We start from the raw sequence: 16,066 nt of genomic DNA on the forward strand, positions 1-16,066 counted from the left end.
ATATAATATGTATTATAAATTATTATTTGTATGAAAATAAATATATATAAATTTATACTTTGTATTTTAACTAAATATTAAGTTTTTACAATAAGATTTATATTATTGTTCTGTATCAATCAAATGTAAGTCATAAAAATAATTTTATTACGAACTTTTTATGAAATCAATTGTTTTATTATATTAATTTAAAGGAGTATATAATCTGTGCGTTTGATGTATCGTATGTATTGTTCTTTAGAAATATTTAATAGGCAACTCTATATTCAACTACTCACTACTATACAACCATGTTTGCAACAATATAATGTTCACATACTCCTCCCAGGATAGATCCACCTTGTCGTGGTCCTGGGGCTCAGTACCACTACACAAGTCAGTGGTAGTGGAAAGTTAACGGATCCAACTGCAATTCCAATTCTTTCACAGGAAGATCTGGGATCTTCCTCGATTGGTCTTGTTCTTTCCGAACCAGTTGACAGGAGGCTGGTATCTTTGCCTACCTTGTCTTCTGGTTCAGTAAACCCATGTATGCCTTGCATATATATCTTGTCATTCCTATATGAATTTTCATGTGTCTGGCACCCCGAGAAGGGTTTTTAGTCGGTGTGAATCCGACACTGCCTCCGAATTCCATCAGGATTGCTTCTTTTATAAGATTTTCCCTTCTTTGCTCAAATAAAAAATCAATTACTTCCCCCAGGATGGATCCACCTTGTCGTGGTCCTGGGGCTGAGTACCACTCCACAGATAGTGGCAGTGGGAAGCTAACGGATCCAACCCCGCAGTTCCAATCTTTCTCCAGGAAGATCTCGGATCTTCCTCAGATTGGTTTTGTTCTTCTAAACCCAGTTGACAGGAGGCGGGCATTTTTGCCAGCCAACCTCACGTCTTCTGGTTCAGCAGATTCGTGTATGTCATGCATACACGTCCTCTGTCACCCATATATGAGTTGTCATATATGTGAGGCATTTGGTTTTGATCTTCGGATCAGTGCCTGGAGATGGGTTTTTAGTTGGTGTGAATCCGACACTCCGATCACGAGTGCGTCTTTTTCTCTCTTTGTTAAAAAAACATTTACTTTGAACAAGAAAGTAAATGATATTTGGGTTCTTACCATTTATTAAAACAAAAAAATTGTGATTAATAATCATTGTTAGTATACTACATCAAACGTTTAAAGAAATCTGTAATGAAAACTGAATAGTTTACTATTTTATTTATAGATGGAGCTATTTAAAAAATATATAAATTCTTCCACATATAATTAATATAATAATATATTATATAATTAATAGACAAATTTGGAATGTAACTAGTTCATGAGTGCATATGCAAAAATATTTAAGAGAGATTAAAAGTAATAAACATTCTAGGTCCTGTGAAAATAAACTATTATGCACATAAAAATACTGAGTGTTCCAAATTGTCTGAATTTGATTTGATTGATTTAATTTCCACATTAGATTGAACAAAATTACCCCAAGTGTCCAGACCGCATATTTTTTTCTTTAATATTGAATACTTTAAATTGTGTTTTGATTATCTTTGATCCTTTCTGAAATATTTATGAAAACTGATATTTTACATACTTCCAATTTGTGTAAAAACTTTTTTACTTAATTTTTTTTGACAAATTTGAAAGTAAATTGTATTATTTTAATTTTAGTTGTTGGAAGACGTGGGTATACAAATATAAATGACATACGGTATTTTATGCCGATAAATTTATAGTTCACTGAATGAAATATATACATTACATGCATCGACCTACGTGACTTGTCAAAATTTAATAGACATTTATAACATATGATCGGTCTTTATATTGCTTCGTTTTATCTAAGTAAAATGTAATAATTGTTTTATTGCTTTACACATGAATATTTACAGTAAAGAAATCTATGCTGTCTGTCTGGACCTATTTTATTCCAACTTTTCATTTCAATTTGGCAAACAAGAAACTTTATTTTTCAAGGTTATAACTGTCCAAAATGTTGTTATTTCTTGTTTCAGATACGTTAAGTTTTCTATGTAAATTTGGTTAAAATTCTTTGTGGTTAAATAAATGACCCATGAACTACAGGTCAAATAAGATAAAAATTTCTAAGAATTTTTTTTCTTATTTTTTCTAATTTTCCCTATATATGTATGTAATTTGTATAATTTTTCCATATATAAACCATCTGATGCTGAGTGATTTCTAAGAAGTTCTGACTTGGGACAATTTTTTTAGTTACAAAAGAGCCTAAACGCTTAGATTCAAATTATGTTTATTACCTTTAACTACATATGCTATCGGTAACCCTGATATGTTTAAACAAATTTGGAAATACTCATTTATATTTTAAATAAAACTGTAGGTTTCAATAAAAATTGTTCTTGACTGTATTTTTATATAGAAATGACCCATTTACCTTGTCTTCTGCAACTGTTAAATTAAATAACATCATGTTCTAAATTTTAAATCTAATTTGCATACGTAAATGCCCTTGATATATATTTTGAAAGGAAACAATAAAACAAATTCGTGTCAAAATAATAAATTTCGATTGTTTTTATGAAACTGATATTTAAATTTGAATGTAAATTTGGACTTCAAACTAATTTTAAATAATGTAATGTTTCATAAAATAATTGGTAAAAAGAATGTTAGTTTTTTTATTAGACTAAATGCGCGAATTAATAATTAATATTTATTTTTTACAAATTTATCTATGAAAGCTGTATTATTGAGAAATTAAAAAAGTGTACAGCAAGGTTGAAGTAGAAATCAAAGGAGTATCAATAAAGAAGCAAACCAAGAAAACTGATGATTCAAGTGTCAGACCTGACCTTTGGTGCGGACACAATAATTTGACGGAAGTGGACCATCTAGAATAAAGATAGTTCTGATAAGATAACTGATTCAACTACAGGACAACAATAAGGAGACTCGGTAGCTAAAGAATCACAAACGCAATATCATTTAATAATACATCATGGACAAAAAGATTTTTTGTTAGTTTTAATTAGGTTATTAACATAATTTAAGTTTAGAGTATGATTAATTTTTAAAACATATTGCATAAACCAATAAGTTAGTCGATATACCACTATTCACTGGCTCACTATAAAAAGGACCGGCAAAATTCAAATTATTCAGTATTTGTTTGTCCACAGTACAACAAAAACAATTAATAAAAATGTTCAAATTCGTAGTACTTGCTGCCTTGGTAGCCGTTGCTGCTGCCAAACCAGGACTTTTAGCTCCAAGCCTCCTTAGCACTCCTGCAGCTGCACCAATTATTCCACAATCCATCAGTCTGACTAGAGCTTCCGTTTTGCCAAGTGCTCCTGTGTTGGCTTCTGCTCCACTTGTTGCTTCTTCTGGACTTATTGCCTCTTCTGGACTCGTCGCTCCTGCTCCACTTTTAGGTGCTGGTCCTATTGTGAGATCTGCCCCACTCGTAGCTGGTGCTCCTCTGATTTCCGCAGCTCCATCCCCTCTTGTTCAAGCTTGGTGAATGTGATTGTTAGTTGTAAATGTATAAAATGTAAATAAAATATTTAAGCAACAAAAAGTGATTGTTGTATTTTAATATAATGAACATATATGCTTTACCAATTCCAACCAATTTTAAATTGAAGTAAATTATTAATATAATCTTTTACTGCTTCTGTCATACATGAAGACATTCTCAAAATTCAGTAAGATCAAAGACATTAAAATCGGTATATATTTAAATAATTTAAGAATTTTTTAGTAAAAAAAATTAAACTTATTTTAAAATCCATTTATTCATTTTAACGGAGAGTCAAATTAAATTATCAAGCTTCATTTAACTTTTATATGTATCAAATGAAATATATCAGTATAATTGTTATGCACTTAGTTCTTTATGATAAATGATATGTAAAATTAAATCAAATATAAACGATAAATAAGCAGAAAATAATTAAGATTAATGAGTAACTGAAAATGTTATTAAATGTGTAGTTGAATAGTTTTCTAATAAATAATAAATCATATATATATATTACTTTTATATCCAAATATTGAGGGTGAAATTTAAGAAAATATTTGAATAAGAATTAATAATGAAAGAATTTTTTGTGTAACACAAATATTGCAAGAGGAGAATTAAATTCATAATTTCAGATTGCTTTTTATTATGTTTGATTTCCACCTTAAATTATTATTATACCTACCAACTCAGGATTATTCCACTGCGATACATAACTTAATATTTACTTTTGCTAAGTGATCTATCAAAATTAGTATATTTATTTAAAATTGTATGATATATTTAGATATGAAAATAATTTAAGTAATTGTAAATAAAACATAATGTATATAATTTTATTAATTTATTAAGTCTTTAAATTCTCTAGTCAAATTACCAAGCCTGAACAAGGGATGCTGCATTTATAGATACAGCTGGGGCGCTGGCAATTAAAGGAGCGCCAGCTATCAAAGACGCAGAACGTACTACAGAAGGAGCACCTAGAAGTGGCGAAGAAGCGACGAGTCCGGATGAAGCAATGAGTGGAGACGGAACCAAAGGAGCACTGGGCAACAATGAAGTTTTGGTTAAACTGATGGATTGTGGAATAATTGGTCCGGCAATGGGGGAACTGAGAAGACCTGGAGCTACAAGTCCTGGTTTGGCAGCAACTATTGCTACAAGGGCAGCGAGAACTACGAATTTGAACATTTTGAATATTATGTTTTATAGGTTGATTAAGCAACTGATGTATTTCGTTAACTGCACTTGACTTATATAGTGAATTTTTGGGTTGGGTTTAACATCACAAACGCAATGTGCTTTAAAAATACCTCATGCACAAAACAGCTACTTAACAAATTTGTGGCCTTAAGATATTAGCATAATTTATTCTCACAAGATCTGAACAAAGACAAAAATGGATTTAGGGAATGATGAATTTTTAGTATGTATTGCATAAACAAGTTTTGTTGATATACCCACAGTTCACTGGCCAACTATAAAACGAGCAAACAAAATTAATAAGATTCAGTATTTGTTCGTCCACAGTACAACAAAAACAATTAATAAAAATGTTCAAATTCGTAGTACTTGCTGCTTTGGTAGCCGTTGCTGCTGCCAAACCAGGACTTTTAGCTCCAAGCCTCCTTAGCACTCCTGCAGCTGCACCAATTATTCCACAATCCATCAGTCTGACTAGAGCTTCCGTTTTGCCAAGTGCACATGTGTTGGCTTCTGCTCCACTTGTTGCTTCTTCTGGACTTATTGCCTCTTCTGGACTCGTCGCTCCTGCTCCACTTTTAGGTGCTGGTCCTATTGTGAGATCTGCCCCACTCGTAGCTGGTGCTCCTCTGATTACCGCTGCTCCAGCCCCTCTTGTTCAAACTTGGTGAATGAGATTGTCAGTTGTAAATGTATAAAATGTAAATAAAATATTTAAACAACAAAAACTGATTGTTGTATTTTAATATAATGAAATATATGATTTACCAATTCCAACCAATTTAAAATTGAAGTAAATTATTAATATAATCTTTTACAGCCTCTGTCATACATGAAGACACTCTCAAAATTCATTAAGATCAAAGACATTAAAATCGGTATATATTTAATTAATTTGAGGATTTTTTAGTCAAAAAAATTAAACTTATTTCAAAATACATTTATTCATTTTAACGGAGAGTCAAATTAAATTATCATGCTTCATTTAACTTTTATATGTATCAAATGAAATATATCAGTATAATTGTTATGCACTTAGTTCTTTATGTTAAATAATATGTAAAATTAAATCAAATATAAACAATAAATAAGCAGAAAATAATTAAGATTAATGAGTAAATGGAAATGTTATTAAATGTGTAGTTGAATAGTTTTCTGCTAAATATTAAATCATATATATTACTTTTATTATCCAAATATTGAGGGTGAAATTTAAGAAAATATTTGAATAAGAATTAATAATGGAATAATTTTTTGTGTAACACAAATATTGCAAGAGGAGAATTAAATTCATAATTTCAGATTGCTTTTCATTATATTTGATTTCCACCTTAAATTATTATAATACCTACCAACTCAGGATTATTCCACTGCGATACATAACTTGATATTTACTTTTGCTAAGTGATCTATCAAAATTAGTATATTTATTTAAAATTGTATGATATATTAAGATATAAAAATAATTTAAGTAATTGTAAACAAAACATAATGTATACAATTTTATTAATTTATTAAGTCTTTAAATTCTCTAGTCAAATTACCAATCCTGAACAAGGGGTGCTGCATTTATAGATACAGCTGGGGCGCTGGAAATTAAAGGAGCGCCAGCTATCAAAGACGCAGAGCGTACTACAGAAGCAGCACCTAGAAGTGGCGAAGAAGCGACGAGTCCGGATGAAGCGATGAGTGGAGACGGAACCAAAGGAGCACTGGGCAACAATGAAGTTTTGGTTAAACTGATGGATTGTGGAATAATTGGTCCGGCAATGGGGGAACTGAGAAGACCTGGAGCTACAAGTCCTGTTTTGGCAGCAACTATTGCTACGAGGGCAGCGAGAACTACGAATTTGAACATTTTGAATATTATGTTTTATAGGTTGATTAAGCAACTGATGTATTTCGTTAACTGCACTTGACTTATATAGTGAATTTTTGGGTTGGGTTTAACATCACAAACGCAATGTGCTTTAAAAATACCTCATGCACAAAACAGCTACTTAACAAATTTGTGGCCTTAAGTTATTAGCATAATTTATTCTCACAAGATCTGAACAAAGACAAAAATGGATTTGGGGAATGATGAATTTTTAGAATGTATTGCATAAACAAGTTTTGTTGATATACCCACAGTTCACTGGCCAACTATAAAACGAGTAAACAAAATTAATAACATTCAGTATTTGTTCGTCCACAGTACAACAAAAACAATTAATAAAAATGTTCAAATTCGTAGTACTTGCTGCCTTGGTAGCCGTTGCTGCTGCCAAACCAGGACTTTTAGCTCCAAGCCTCCTTAGCGCTCCTGCAGCTGGACCAATTATTCCTCAATCTATCAGCTTAACTAGAGCTTCCGTTTTGCCAAGTGCTCCTGTGTTGGCTTCTGCTCCACTCGTCGCTTCTTCTGGACTCATTGCTTCTCCCGGACTTGTTGCTTCTGCTCCACTTGTAAATGCTGCCCCAATCGTGAGATCTGCCTCCCTCATCGCTGGTGCTCCTTTGATTTCTGCTGCTCCAGCTGTTCACTCGGCTCCTCTTGTTCAAGCTTGGTAAATTGAAATGTATATAAATATATCAAAATTTGTAAATATACAATAAACATATTTTTACAAAAATTTTGTTTTATTTGTGTTAACAGTAAATATATTAAATTTATAGTTTAGAATATGAAAAGTCAATATTAAAACTTTAAAAATAAAAAAATATTTTTATAATTTTTTTTATGATATAAAGTTATCTTAATAAATGGTGTATTATAAAATTATCATATATTAATTTAATTAGGATTTTTATATTTTATTAAGAGAAATTCTTAGATGTTATAAATATTTTGTTATGACTCAGATCATTATATCGAGATTTGATAAATAGAAGCAATAAATTTTTGATGATTTATATTTTAAGGAGTCTGTTTCATTTTTTAAAATAAATAAAAATTATTGTATGGTTCATTTACATTATAACTATAACTAATTAATGTTTTGATCACCATGTTTCAAAATAAAAATTATTTTTGAATTCCTAAGTTATATAAAAAATGTTTTACTAATATAATAATTAAAACAACGAAAGCTTAAGTACTAAAATAAAAAATCAGCTTGTTTATATTTATAAGTAATTTGAATGTATTATAAAAATATTGTTTATATAAATGAGTAAACACTGTAAGTTATTCATTTCATAAATTTGTTATTATGTTAAAAAATAATAATGTGATTTAATTTCAAAAGAATATAATAAAAGATATTTTAATATTTTTGAGGTACTTAAGTCTCTGCTGTTATATTAATAATTTACTTCAATTCTAAATTGAAATTGGGAAACCAAATATGTTAATTATATTAAAACAAAAAATGTCACTTTTTGTTGTTTAAATATTTTATTTACATTTTATACATTTACAACTGACAATCTCATTCACCAAGCTTGGACAAGAGGGGCTGATTGTACAGACAGGGCTGGAGCAGCGGAAATCAGAGGAGCACCAGCTACGAGTGGGGCAGATCTCACAATAGGACCAGCACCTAAGAGTGGAGCAGGAGCGACGAGTCCAGAAGAGGCAATAAGTCCGGAAGAAGCGATGAGTGGAGCAGAAGCCACCAAAGGAGCACTTGGCAAAACGGAAGTTTTGGTCAAACTGATAGATTCCGGAATGATTGGTCCGGCAACGGGAGCACTGAGCACACTTGGAGCCAAAAGTCCTGGTTTAGCAGCAGCAAGGGCTACGAAAGCAGCGAAAACTACGAATTTGAACATTTTGAACTGTGTTTTAGTAGTTTGGATAAACAACTGACATAATTTGTCGATTCTTTTCGGTTTATATAGTAAATTTATTCTTTGGGCTGGGTTCCAACCTTCGCGAAACTTTTGCAATATTGTTCACAAATTCATCATGCATTCCGAATTACTAATGTGTTTTTTATCTTATTTTCATCATAAAATATTAAAATTAGATCAATTTAAATTGAATTTTATAAAACGAGTTGCTTTTGTTACTGTGGCATTAAAATTGATGTGAATAGATTTATATATATCTGATAAGAATGTTTTTACAATTAAAACAATATCCCATTTGATTTAAAAAAATATAAAAAATATTCAAAAACCATTTACAAAGAGAGTTTCAAATAAATATCACACAATTGATTCAATATAAATTAAATATATAAGATTACTCTTTATTTGATTGTTGTTTACACTTTTAAATTAGGATTTCTCGACTTTACCAGATTTTTTTAAACTCTGTCCATTCATAATAACTAATTAAATGTCGGAGTAAGTATTCGGAGTTATTGAAAAGAAATTCTTCAAATTTCAAAGTACTTATATGTATACTTCATATTTAAAATTGCTTTGATGAAACTACTTTAGTTAATGAATAATCGAAATGGAGTTTCTTTTTTACATGCTGTCATTTCTTTAACTCACAGTGTAACTACTAATCTGTTACATATGTGAGAAATTTATTATTATGTTTCCTTTGATCAATTATTGAAGTTTTATTTTATATATAAGTTGTATTCTTGTAGAATCTGAAATGTAGATTTTATTTTGCACAAACTCAGTATAATAGGTAATGTATTCAGGGTTGTGTGCATTCACCATAATTCAAACAACTCTTTTTCTAGTAAAATATTGTAATTTTATTAATTTTATTTTAAAATTTCTCAATTAATTAATTATACAATTCTAATAATTATTTTTTTGTAATAATTAAAATTGTAACAATTAACATTAGGTATTACTGGATTCTATTAATTAATAATTTTAAATTAAATAATTATTCAATTCAAACTATTTTTGATTAGTGAGATAAAATAAATTAATATACACTAATTAATTACAAATTCAGCTATGATAATGGAGTAGGATCAACACCAACAAATGAAGTAAAAGTGAAGGAATTCAAAAGATGTATGGAATACGAATAATTCGAAATGAAAAAAATAATAATAATAATAAAAAAGGAATAATGAATTATTTTTTTTTTTCAATTTTTTTTTTGTCAATCAATTATCAGTTAATTAGTTTAAATTATTAGTCTCGAAGTAGTCTCTTGAAACGGGATGTTCCGTGCTCTAATTTTTTTAAAAACCTTGAACAACGCCAAGTTTCTCGTTTTGTAAAATCAAATTTAAGTTGACCTAATTATAATATCATAGGATGAAAATAAAATAAAAAACACATTAGCAACACGGAATGCATGATGAATTTAGAGACAATATTGCAAAAGATTCGCGAAGGTTGGAACCCAGCCCAAAGAATAAATTTACTATATAAACCGAAAAGAATCGACAAATTATGTCAGTTGTTTATCTAAACTTCTAAAACAAACAGTTCAAAATGTTCAAATTCGTAGTTTTCGCTGCTTTCGTAGCCCTTGCTGCTGCTAAACCGGGACTTTTGGCTCCAAGTGTGCTCAGTGCCCCCGTTGCTGGACCAATCATTCCGGAATCTATCAGTTTAACCAAAGCTTCCGTTTTGCCAAGTGCTCCCTTGGTGGCTTCTGCTCCACTCGTCGCTTCTTCTGGACTTATTGCCTCTTCTGGACTCGTCGCTCCTGCTCCACTCTTAGGTGCTGGTGCTATTGTGAGATCTGCCCCACTCGTAGCTGGTACTCCACTCATTTCCGCTGCTCCAGCCCTGTCTGTAAACTCAGCCCCTCTTGTTCAAGCTTGGTGAATGAGATTGACAGTTGTAAATGTATAAAGTGTAAATAAAATATTTAAATAACAAAAATAGACACTTTGTATTTTAATATAATTAACATATTTGGTATACCAATTCTATATTTGGAATTGGAGTAAATTATCAAATGAAAGGTTTAAGAACTCGAAAATATTAATATTCCTTGAATAATATTCGTTTAAAATTTAATTATTTTTTTTAAACATAATAAGTTCATAAATTAACTATAAATTGCTTACAGTGATTATGGACTACAATAATCGAATTGAGTCAGTAATTGACTGAATTTATTTAGTTAATTTAAACATTTACGTTTCATAAATTTGTGAAATACTTTTTGATAACAATTTATGTAAATTGATAATAAAATAATAATGTTTTTATTATATATACAAACCACTTTAATTATTCTACAAAATGAACTTAAATTTCAATTTCTAGACTAGAGCATTGAGCTTTTATGATTTTAATAATTCAGTGCTTTATACGGCAAAACGTTGTTTATATACAGAGGCATCCAGAAATAGTAAGGGGTATTTGTAAATTCAATAAAACAAACTACAAGTGGCCCCATCTTGTTAGAATCATATTTTCATAATAAAAAAATCAATTTCCTGAAGTTTGAGGAACCAAAAAGTTTCTTAACATGTCGCAATATTGTTTACCGTAAGTGCTTGTCCTCGCCGGTTTTCAAAAATATAAGGTTTAATGATGTATTCACCAAATATGAAAGTCTGTACAATAATTTTTGGACTATATAGGGGTTGTTCATGTTTCTGTCTTGGATTTTCGTTGGCCCAGTAGCGGCGGTTCTATTTGTTTACGTGACCATTTAAGTGAAAGTTCACTTCATCACTAAACAGAATGTTTACAAACATTGAGAAATCTTGGAGCACACATTTCCATGGCTACTAAATCTATATTGGAACAAAGGCAACAAAAACAGGAACTATATCCCCGAGATAATTATAATATTATAGGATGATAATAAGACAAAAAAACACATTAGTAACATGGTTTGCATGATGAATTTGGAGACAATATTGCAAAAGATTCGCGAAGGTTGGAACCCAGCCCAAAGAATAAATTTAGTATATAAACCGAAAAGAATCCACAAATTATGTCAGTTGTTTATCTAAACTTCTAAAACAAACAGTTCAAAATGTTCAAATTCGTAGTTTTCGCTGCTTTCGTAGGCCTTGCTGCTGCTAAACCGGGACTTTTGACTCCAAGTGTGCTCAGTGCCCCCGTTGCTGGACCAATCATTCCGGAATCTATCAGTTTGACCAAAGCTTCCGTTTTGCCAAGTGCTCCTTTGGTGGCTTCTGCTCCACTCATCGCTTCTTCTGGACTTATTGCCTCTTCTGGACTCATCGCTCCTGCTCCACTCTTAGGTGCTGGTGCTATTGTGAGATCTGCCCCACTCGTAGCTGGTGCTCCACTGATTTCAGCTGCTCCAGCCGTGTCTGTACACTCAGCACCTCTTGTTCAAGCTTGGTGAATGAGATTGACAGTTGTAAATGTATAAAGTGTAAATAAAATATTTAAATAACAAAAATTGACATTTGTATTTTAATATAATTAACATATTTGGTTTACCAATTATTTATTTGGAATTGAAGTAAATTATTAAATAACGACATGAAACGTTTAAGAACTCGAAAATATTAATATACCTTGAACAATATTTTTTAAAATTTAATTATTTTTTTAAACATAAAAATAAGTTCATAAATTAATTATAAGTTAATTACAGTGTTTACGCACTATAAAAATCGAATTGACTCAAAAATTGATAAAATTTGTTTAATTAATTTAAGAATTTATGCTTCATAAATTTGTGAAATTCTTTTTGATAACAATTTATGTAAATTGATAATAAAACAATAATGTTTTTATTATATCTATAAACCACTTAAACTATTCTACAAAGTGAACTTAAAGTTCAATTTGTAGAGTAGAACATTAAGCTTTTATGATTTTAATAATTCAGTGCTTTATACAGCAAAACGTTATTTATATACAGGGGCATCCAGAAATAGTAAGGGGTATTTGTAAATTCAATAAAACAAACTACAAGTGGCCCCATCTTGTTAGAATCATATTTCCATATTAAAAAATTCAAATTCCAGAAGTTTGGGAAACCAAAAAGTTTTTTAACATGTCGCAATACTGTTTAGTGTAAGTGTTTGCCTTCGCCAGTTTTCAAAAATATTTTGCTTAATGCTGTATTCACCAGATATGGCAGTCTGCACAATAACTTTTGGACTATATAGGGGTTGTTCATGTTTCTGTTTTGGATTTTCGTTGGCCCAGTAGCGGCGGTTCTATTTGTTTACGTGACCATTTAAGTGAAAGTTCGCTTCATCACTAAACAGAATGTTTACAAACATTGAGAAACCTTGGAGCACACATTTCCATGGCTACTAAATCTATAGAGTACTGCAACAACCTATCCTTATTACACTTCTTTTTGTCAAATCTGGATGTGAGGAGATGGCTAAAGCACACAATTGGAACAAAGACAACAAAAACAGGAACTGTATCTCCGAGACTTAATTATAATATTACAAGATGATAATAAGACAAAAAACACATTAGCAATTTAGTTTGCATGATGAATTTGGAGACAATATTGCAAAAGATTCGCGAAGGTTGGAACCCAGCCCAAAGAATAAATTTACTATATAAACCGAAAAGAATCGACAAATTATGTTAGTTGTTCATCTAAACTTCTAAAACAAACAGTTCAAAATGTTCAAATTCGTAGTTTTCGCTGCTTTCGTAGCCCTTGCTGCTGCTAAACCAGGACTCTTGGCTCCAAGTGTGCTCAGTGCCCCCGTTGCTGGACCAATCATTCCGGAATCTATCAGTTTGACCAAAGCTTCCGTTTTGCCAAGTGCTCCTTTGGTGGCTTCCGCTCCACTCGTCGCTCCTTCCGGACTTATTGCCTCTTCTGGACTCGTCGCTCCTGCTCCACTCTTAGGAGCTGGTCCTATTGTGAGATCTGCCCCACTCGTAGCTGGTGCTCCACTGATTTCCGCTGCTCCAGCTGTGTCTGTACATTCAGCCCCTCTTGTTCAAGCTTGGTGAATGAGATTGACAGTTGTAAATGTATAAAGTGTAAATAAAACATTTAAACAACAAAAATAGACATTTTGTGTTTTAATATAATTAACATATTTGGTATACCAATTCTCTATTTGGAATTGGAGTAAATTATTAAATAACGACATGAAAGGTTTAAGAACTCGAAAATGTTAATTTTCCTTGAATAATATTCTTTTAAAATTTAATTACTTTTTTTAAACATAATAAGTTCATAAATTAATTATAAATTGCTTACAGTGTTTATGGACTATTAAAATCGAATTGAGACAGTAACTGAGGGAATTTATTTAGTCAATTTAAAAATTTATGTTTCATAAATTTGTGAAATACTTTTTGATAACAATTTATGTAAATTGATAATAAAACAATAATGTTTTTATTATATCTATAAACCACTTAAACTATTCTATACAATGAACTTAAAGTTCAATTTGTAGACTGAAATATTAAACTTTTATGATTTTAATAATTCAGTGTTTTATACGGCAAAACGTTGTTTATATACAAGGCATCCAGAAATAGTAGGGGGTATTTGTAAATTCAATAAAACAAACTACAAGTGGCTCCATCTTGTTAGAATCATATATCTATATTAAAAAATTCAAACTCCTGAAATTTGAGAGACCAAGAAATTTCTTAACATGTTTCTTACTGTTTACAGTAAGTGCTTCCCTCGACGGTTTTCAAAAATATAAGGTTTAATGATGTATTCACCAGATATGGCAGTCTGCACAATAACTTCTGGACTGTATAGGGGTTGTTCATGTTTCTGTCTTGGATTTTCGTTGGCCCAGTAGCGGCGGTTCTATTTGTTTACGTGACCATTTAAGTGAATGTTCGCTTCATCACTAAACAGAATGTTTACAAACATTGAGAAACCTTGGAGCACACATTTCCATGGCTACTAAATCTATAGAGTACTGCAACAACCTATACTTATTGCACTTCTTTTTGTCAGACCTGGATGTAGGGAGGTGGCTAAAGCACACAATTTGAACAAAGGCAACAAAAACAGGAACTATATCACCGAGACTTAATTATAATATTATAGGATTATAATAACACAAAAAAACACATTAGTAATATGGTTTGCATGATGAATTTGGAGACAATATTGCAAAAGATTCGCGAAGGTTGGAACCCAGCCCAAAGAATAAATTTAGTATATAAACCGAAAATAATCGACAAATTATGTCAGTTGTTTATCTAAACTTCTAAAACAAACAGTTCAAAATGTTCAAATTCGTAGTTTTCACTGCTTTCGTAGCCCTTGCTGCTGCTAAACCAGGACTTTTGGCTCCAAGTGTGCTCAGTGCCCCCGTTGCTGGACCAATCATTCCGGAATCTATCAGTTTGACCAAAGCTTCCGTTTTGCCAAGTGCTCCTTTGGTGGCTTCCGCTCCACTCGTCGCTTCTTCCGGACTTATTGCCTCTTCTGGACTCGTCGCTCCTGCTCCACTCTTAGGTGCTGGTGCTATTGTGAGATCTGCCTCTCTCGTAGCTGGTGCTCCACTGATTTCCGCTGCTCCAGCTGTGTCTGTGCACTCAGCCCCTCTTGTTCAAGCTTGGTGAATGAGATTGACAGTTGTAAATGTATAAAATGTAAATAAAACATTTAAACAACAAAAATAGACATTTTGTATTTTAATATAATTAACATATTTGGTATACCAATTCTCTATTTGGAATTGGAGTAAATTATTAAATAACGACATGAAAGGTTTAAGAACTCGAAAATATTAATATTCCTTGAATAATATTCTTTTAAAATTTAATTATTTTTTTTAAACATAATAATAAGTTCATAAAATAACTATAAATTATTTACAGTTTAGGCACTATGAAAATCGAATTGATTCAGTAATTGATAGAATTTATTTAATTAATTTAAAAATTTATGTTTCATAAATTTATGAAACACTTTTTGATAACAATTTATGTAAATTGATAATAAAACAATAATGTTTTTGTTATTCTATAAACCTCTTAAACTATTCTACAAAATTAAATTAAAGTTCAATTTGTAGACTGGAATATTAAGCTTTTATGATTTTAATAATTCAGTGCTTTATATGGCAAAACGTTGTTTATATACAGGGGCATCCAGAAATAGTAAGGGGTATTTGTAAATTCAATAAAACAAACTACAAGTGGCCCCATCTTGTTAGAATCATATTTCCATATTAAAAAATTCAAATTCCTGAAGTTTTAGAAACCAAAAAGATTTTTAACATGTCGCAGTACTGTTTACCATAAGTGCCTTCCGTCGCCGGTTTTCAAATATATAAGGTTTATTGATGATATGGCAGTCTGCATAATAACTTTTGGACTATATAGGGGTTGTTCATGTTTCTGTCTTGGATTTTTGTTGGCTTAGTAGCGGCAATGTTTACAAACATTGAAAAACAACCTGTCCATATTGCACTTCTTTATGTCAGACCTGGATGTGAGGAGGTGGCTAAAGCATACAATTGGAACAAAGGCAACAAAAACAGAAACTATATCCCCGAGACATAATTATAATATTATAGGATGATAATAAGACAAAAAAAACACATTAG

General features: G+C 31.0%; 6 protein-coding genes across 6 annotated transcripts; 5 read left to right on the forward strand and 1 right to left on the reverse strand.

Annotated features, from left to right (window-relative positions):
* The first annotated feature begins 2,942 nt into the window (after positions 1 to 2,942).
* On the forward strand, positions 2,943 to 3,558 carry LOC109604143 (uncharacterized). Its single transcript, XM_020020672.2, has one exon. The coding sequence runs from the start codon at positions 3,183 to 3,185 to the stop codon at positions 3,501 to 3,503; it is 321 nt and encodes a 106-aa protein (XP_019876231.2). The 5' UTR covers positions 2,943 to 3,182; the 3' UTR covers positions 3,504 to 3,558.
* An 818-nt stretch (positions 3,559 to 4,376) lies between these two features.
* LOC126264491 (uncharacterized) lies at positions 4,377 to 4,694 on the reverse strand. The gene has a single exon (XM_049962696.1). It carries the CDS (start codon positions 4,692 to 4,694, stop codon positions 4,377 to 4,379), a length of 318 nt encoding a protein of 105 aa, XP_049818653.1.
* Positions 4,695 to 6,926: 2,232 nt separating this feature from the next.
* On the forward strand, positions 6,927 to 7,259 carry LOC109604120 (cuticle protein 63-like). The gene has a single exon (XM_049962698.1). It carries the CDS (start codon positions 6,927 to 6,929, stop codon positions 7,257 to 7,259), a length of 333 nt encoding a protein of 110 aa, XP_049818655.1.
* A 4,297-nt stretch (positions 7,260 to 11,556) lies between these two features.
* LOC126264492 (uncharacterized) lies at positions 11,557 to 11,895 on the forward strand. The gene has a single exon (XM_049962699.1). It carries the CDS (start codon positions 11,557 to 11,559, stop codon positions 11,893 to 11,895), a length of 339 nt encoding a protein of 112 aa, XP_049818656.1.
* Positions 11,896 to 13,148: 1,253 nt separating this feature from the next.
* On the forward strand, positions 13,149 to 13,487 carry LOC126264493 (uncharacterized). The gene has a single exon (XM_049962700.1). The coding sequence runs from the start codon at positions 13,149 to 13,151 to the stop codon at positions 13,485 to 13,487; it is 339 nt and encodes a 112-aa protein (XP_049818657.1).
* A 1,251-nt stretch (positions 13,488 to 14,738) lies between these two features.
* LOC109604122 (uncharacterized) lies at positions 14,739 to 15,077 on the forward strand. Its single transcript, XM_020020651.2, has one exon. The coding sequence runs from the start codon at positions 14,739 to 14,741 to the stop codon at positions 15,075 to 15,077; it is 339 nt and encodes a 112-aa protein (XP_019876210.1).
* The last annotated feature ends 989 nt before the right edge of the window (positions 15,078 to 16,066 follow it).

This window comes from Aethina tumida, chromosome 2 (assembly GCF_024364675.1).
Source record: "Aethina tumida isolate Nest 87 chromosome 2, icAetTumi1.1, whole genome shotgun sequence".
NCBI classification, from domain to species: Eukaryota; Metazoa; Arthropoda; class Insecta; order Coleoptera; family Nitidulidae; genus Aethina; species Aethina tumida.

Coding starts and splice junctions, on each gene's coding strand:
- LOC126264491 (XM_049962696.1), bottom strand. CDS start 4,694: ATGTTCAAATTCGTAGTTCTCGCTGCCCTTGTAGCAATAGTTGCTGCC.
- LOC109604143 (XM_020020672.2), top strand. CDS start 3,183: ATGTTCAAATTCGTAGTACTTGCTGCCTTGGTAGCCGTTGCTGCTGCC.
- LOC109604120 (XM_049962698.1), top strand. CDS start 6,927: ATGTTCAAATTCGTAGTACTTGCTGCCTTGGTAGCCGTTGCTGCTGCC.
- LOC126264493 (XM_049962700.1), top strand. CDS start 13,149: ATGTTCAAATTCGTAGTTTTCGCTGCTTTCGTAGCCCTTGCTGCTGCT.
- LOC109604122 (XM_020020651.2), top strand. CDS start 14,739: ATGTTCAAATTCGTAGTTTTCACTGCTTTCGTAGCCCTTGCTGCTGCT.
- LOC126264492 (XM_049962699.1), top strand. CDS start 11,557: ATGTTCAAATTCGTAGTTTTCGCTGCTTTCGTAGGCCTTGCTGCTGCT.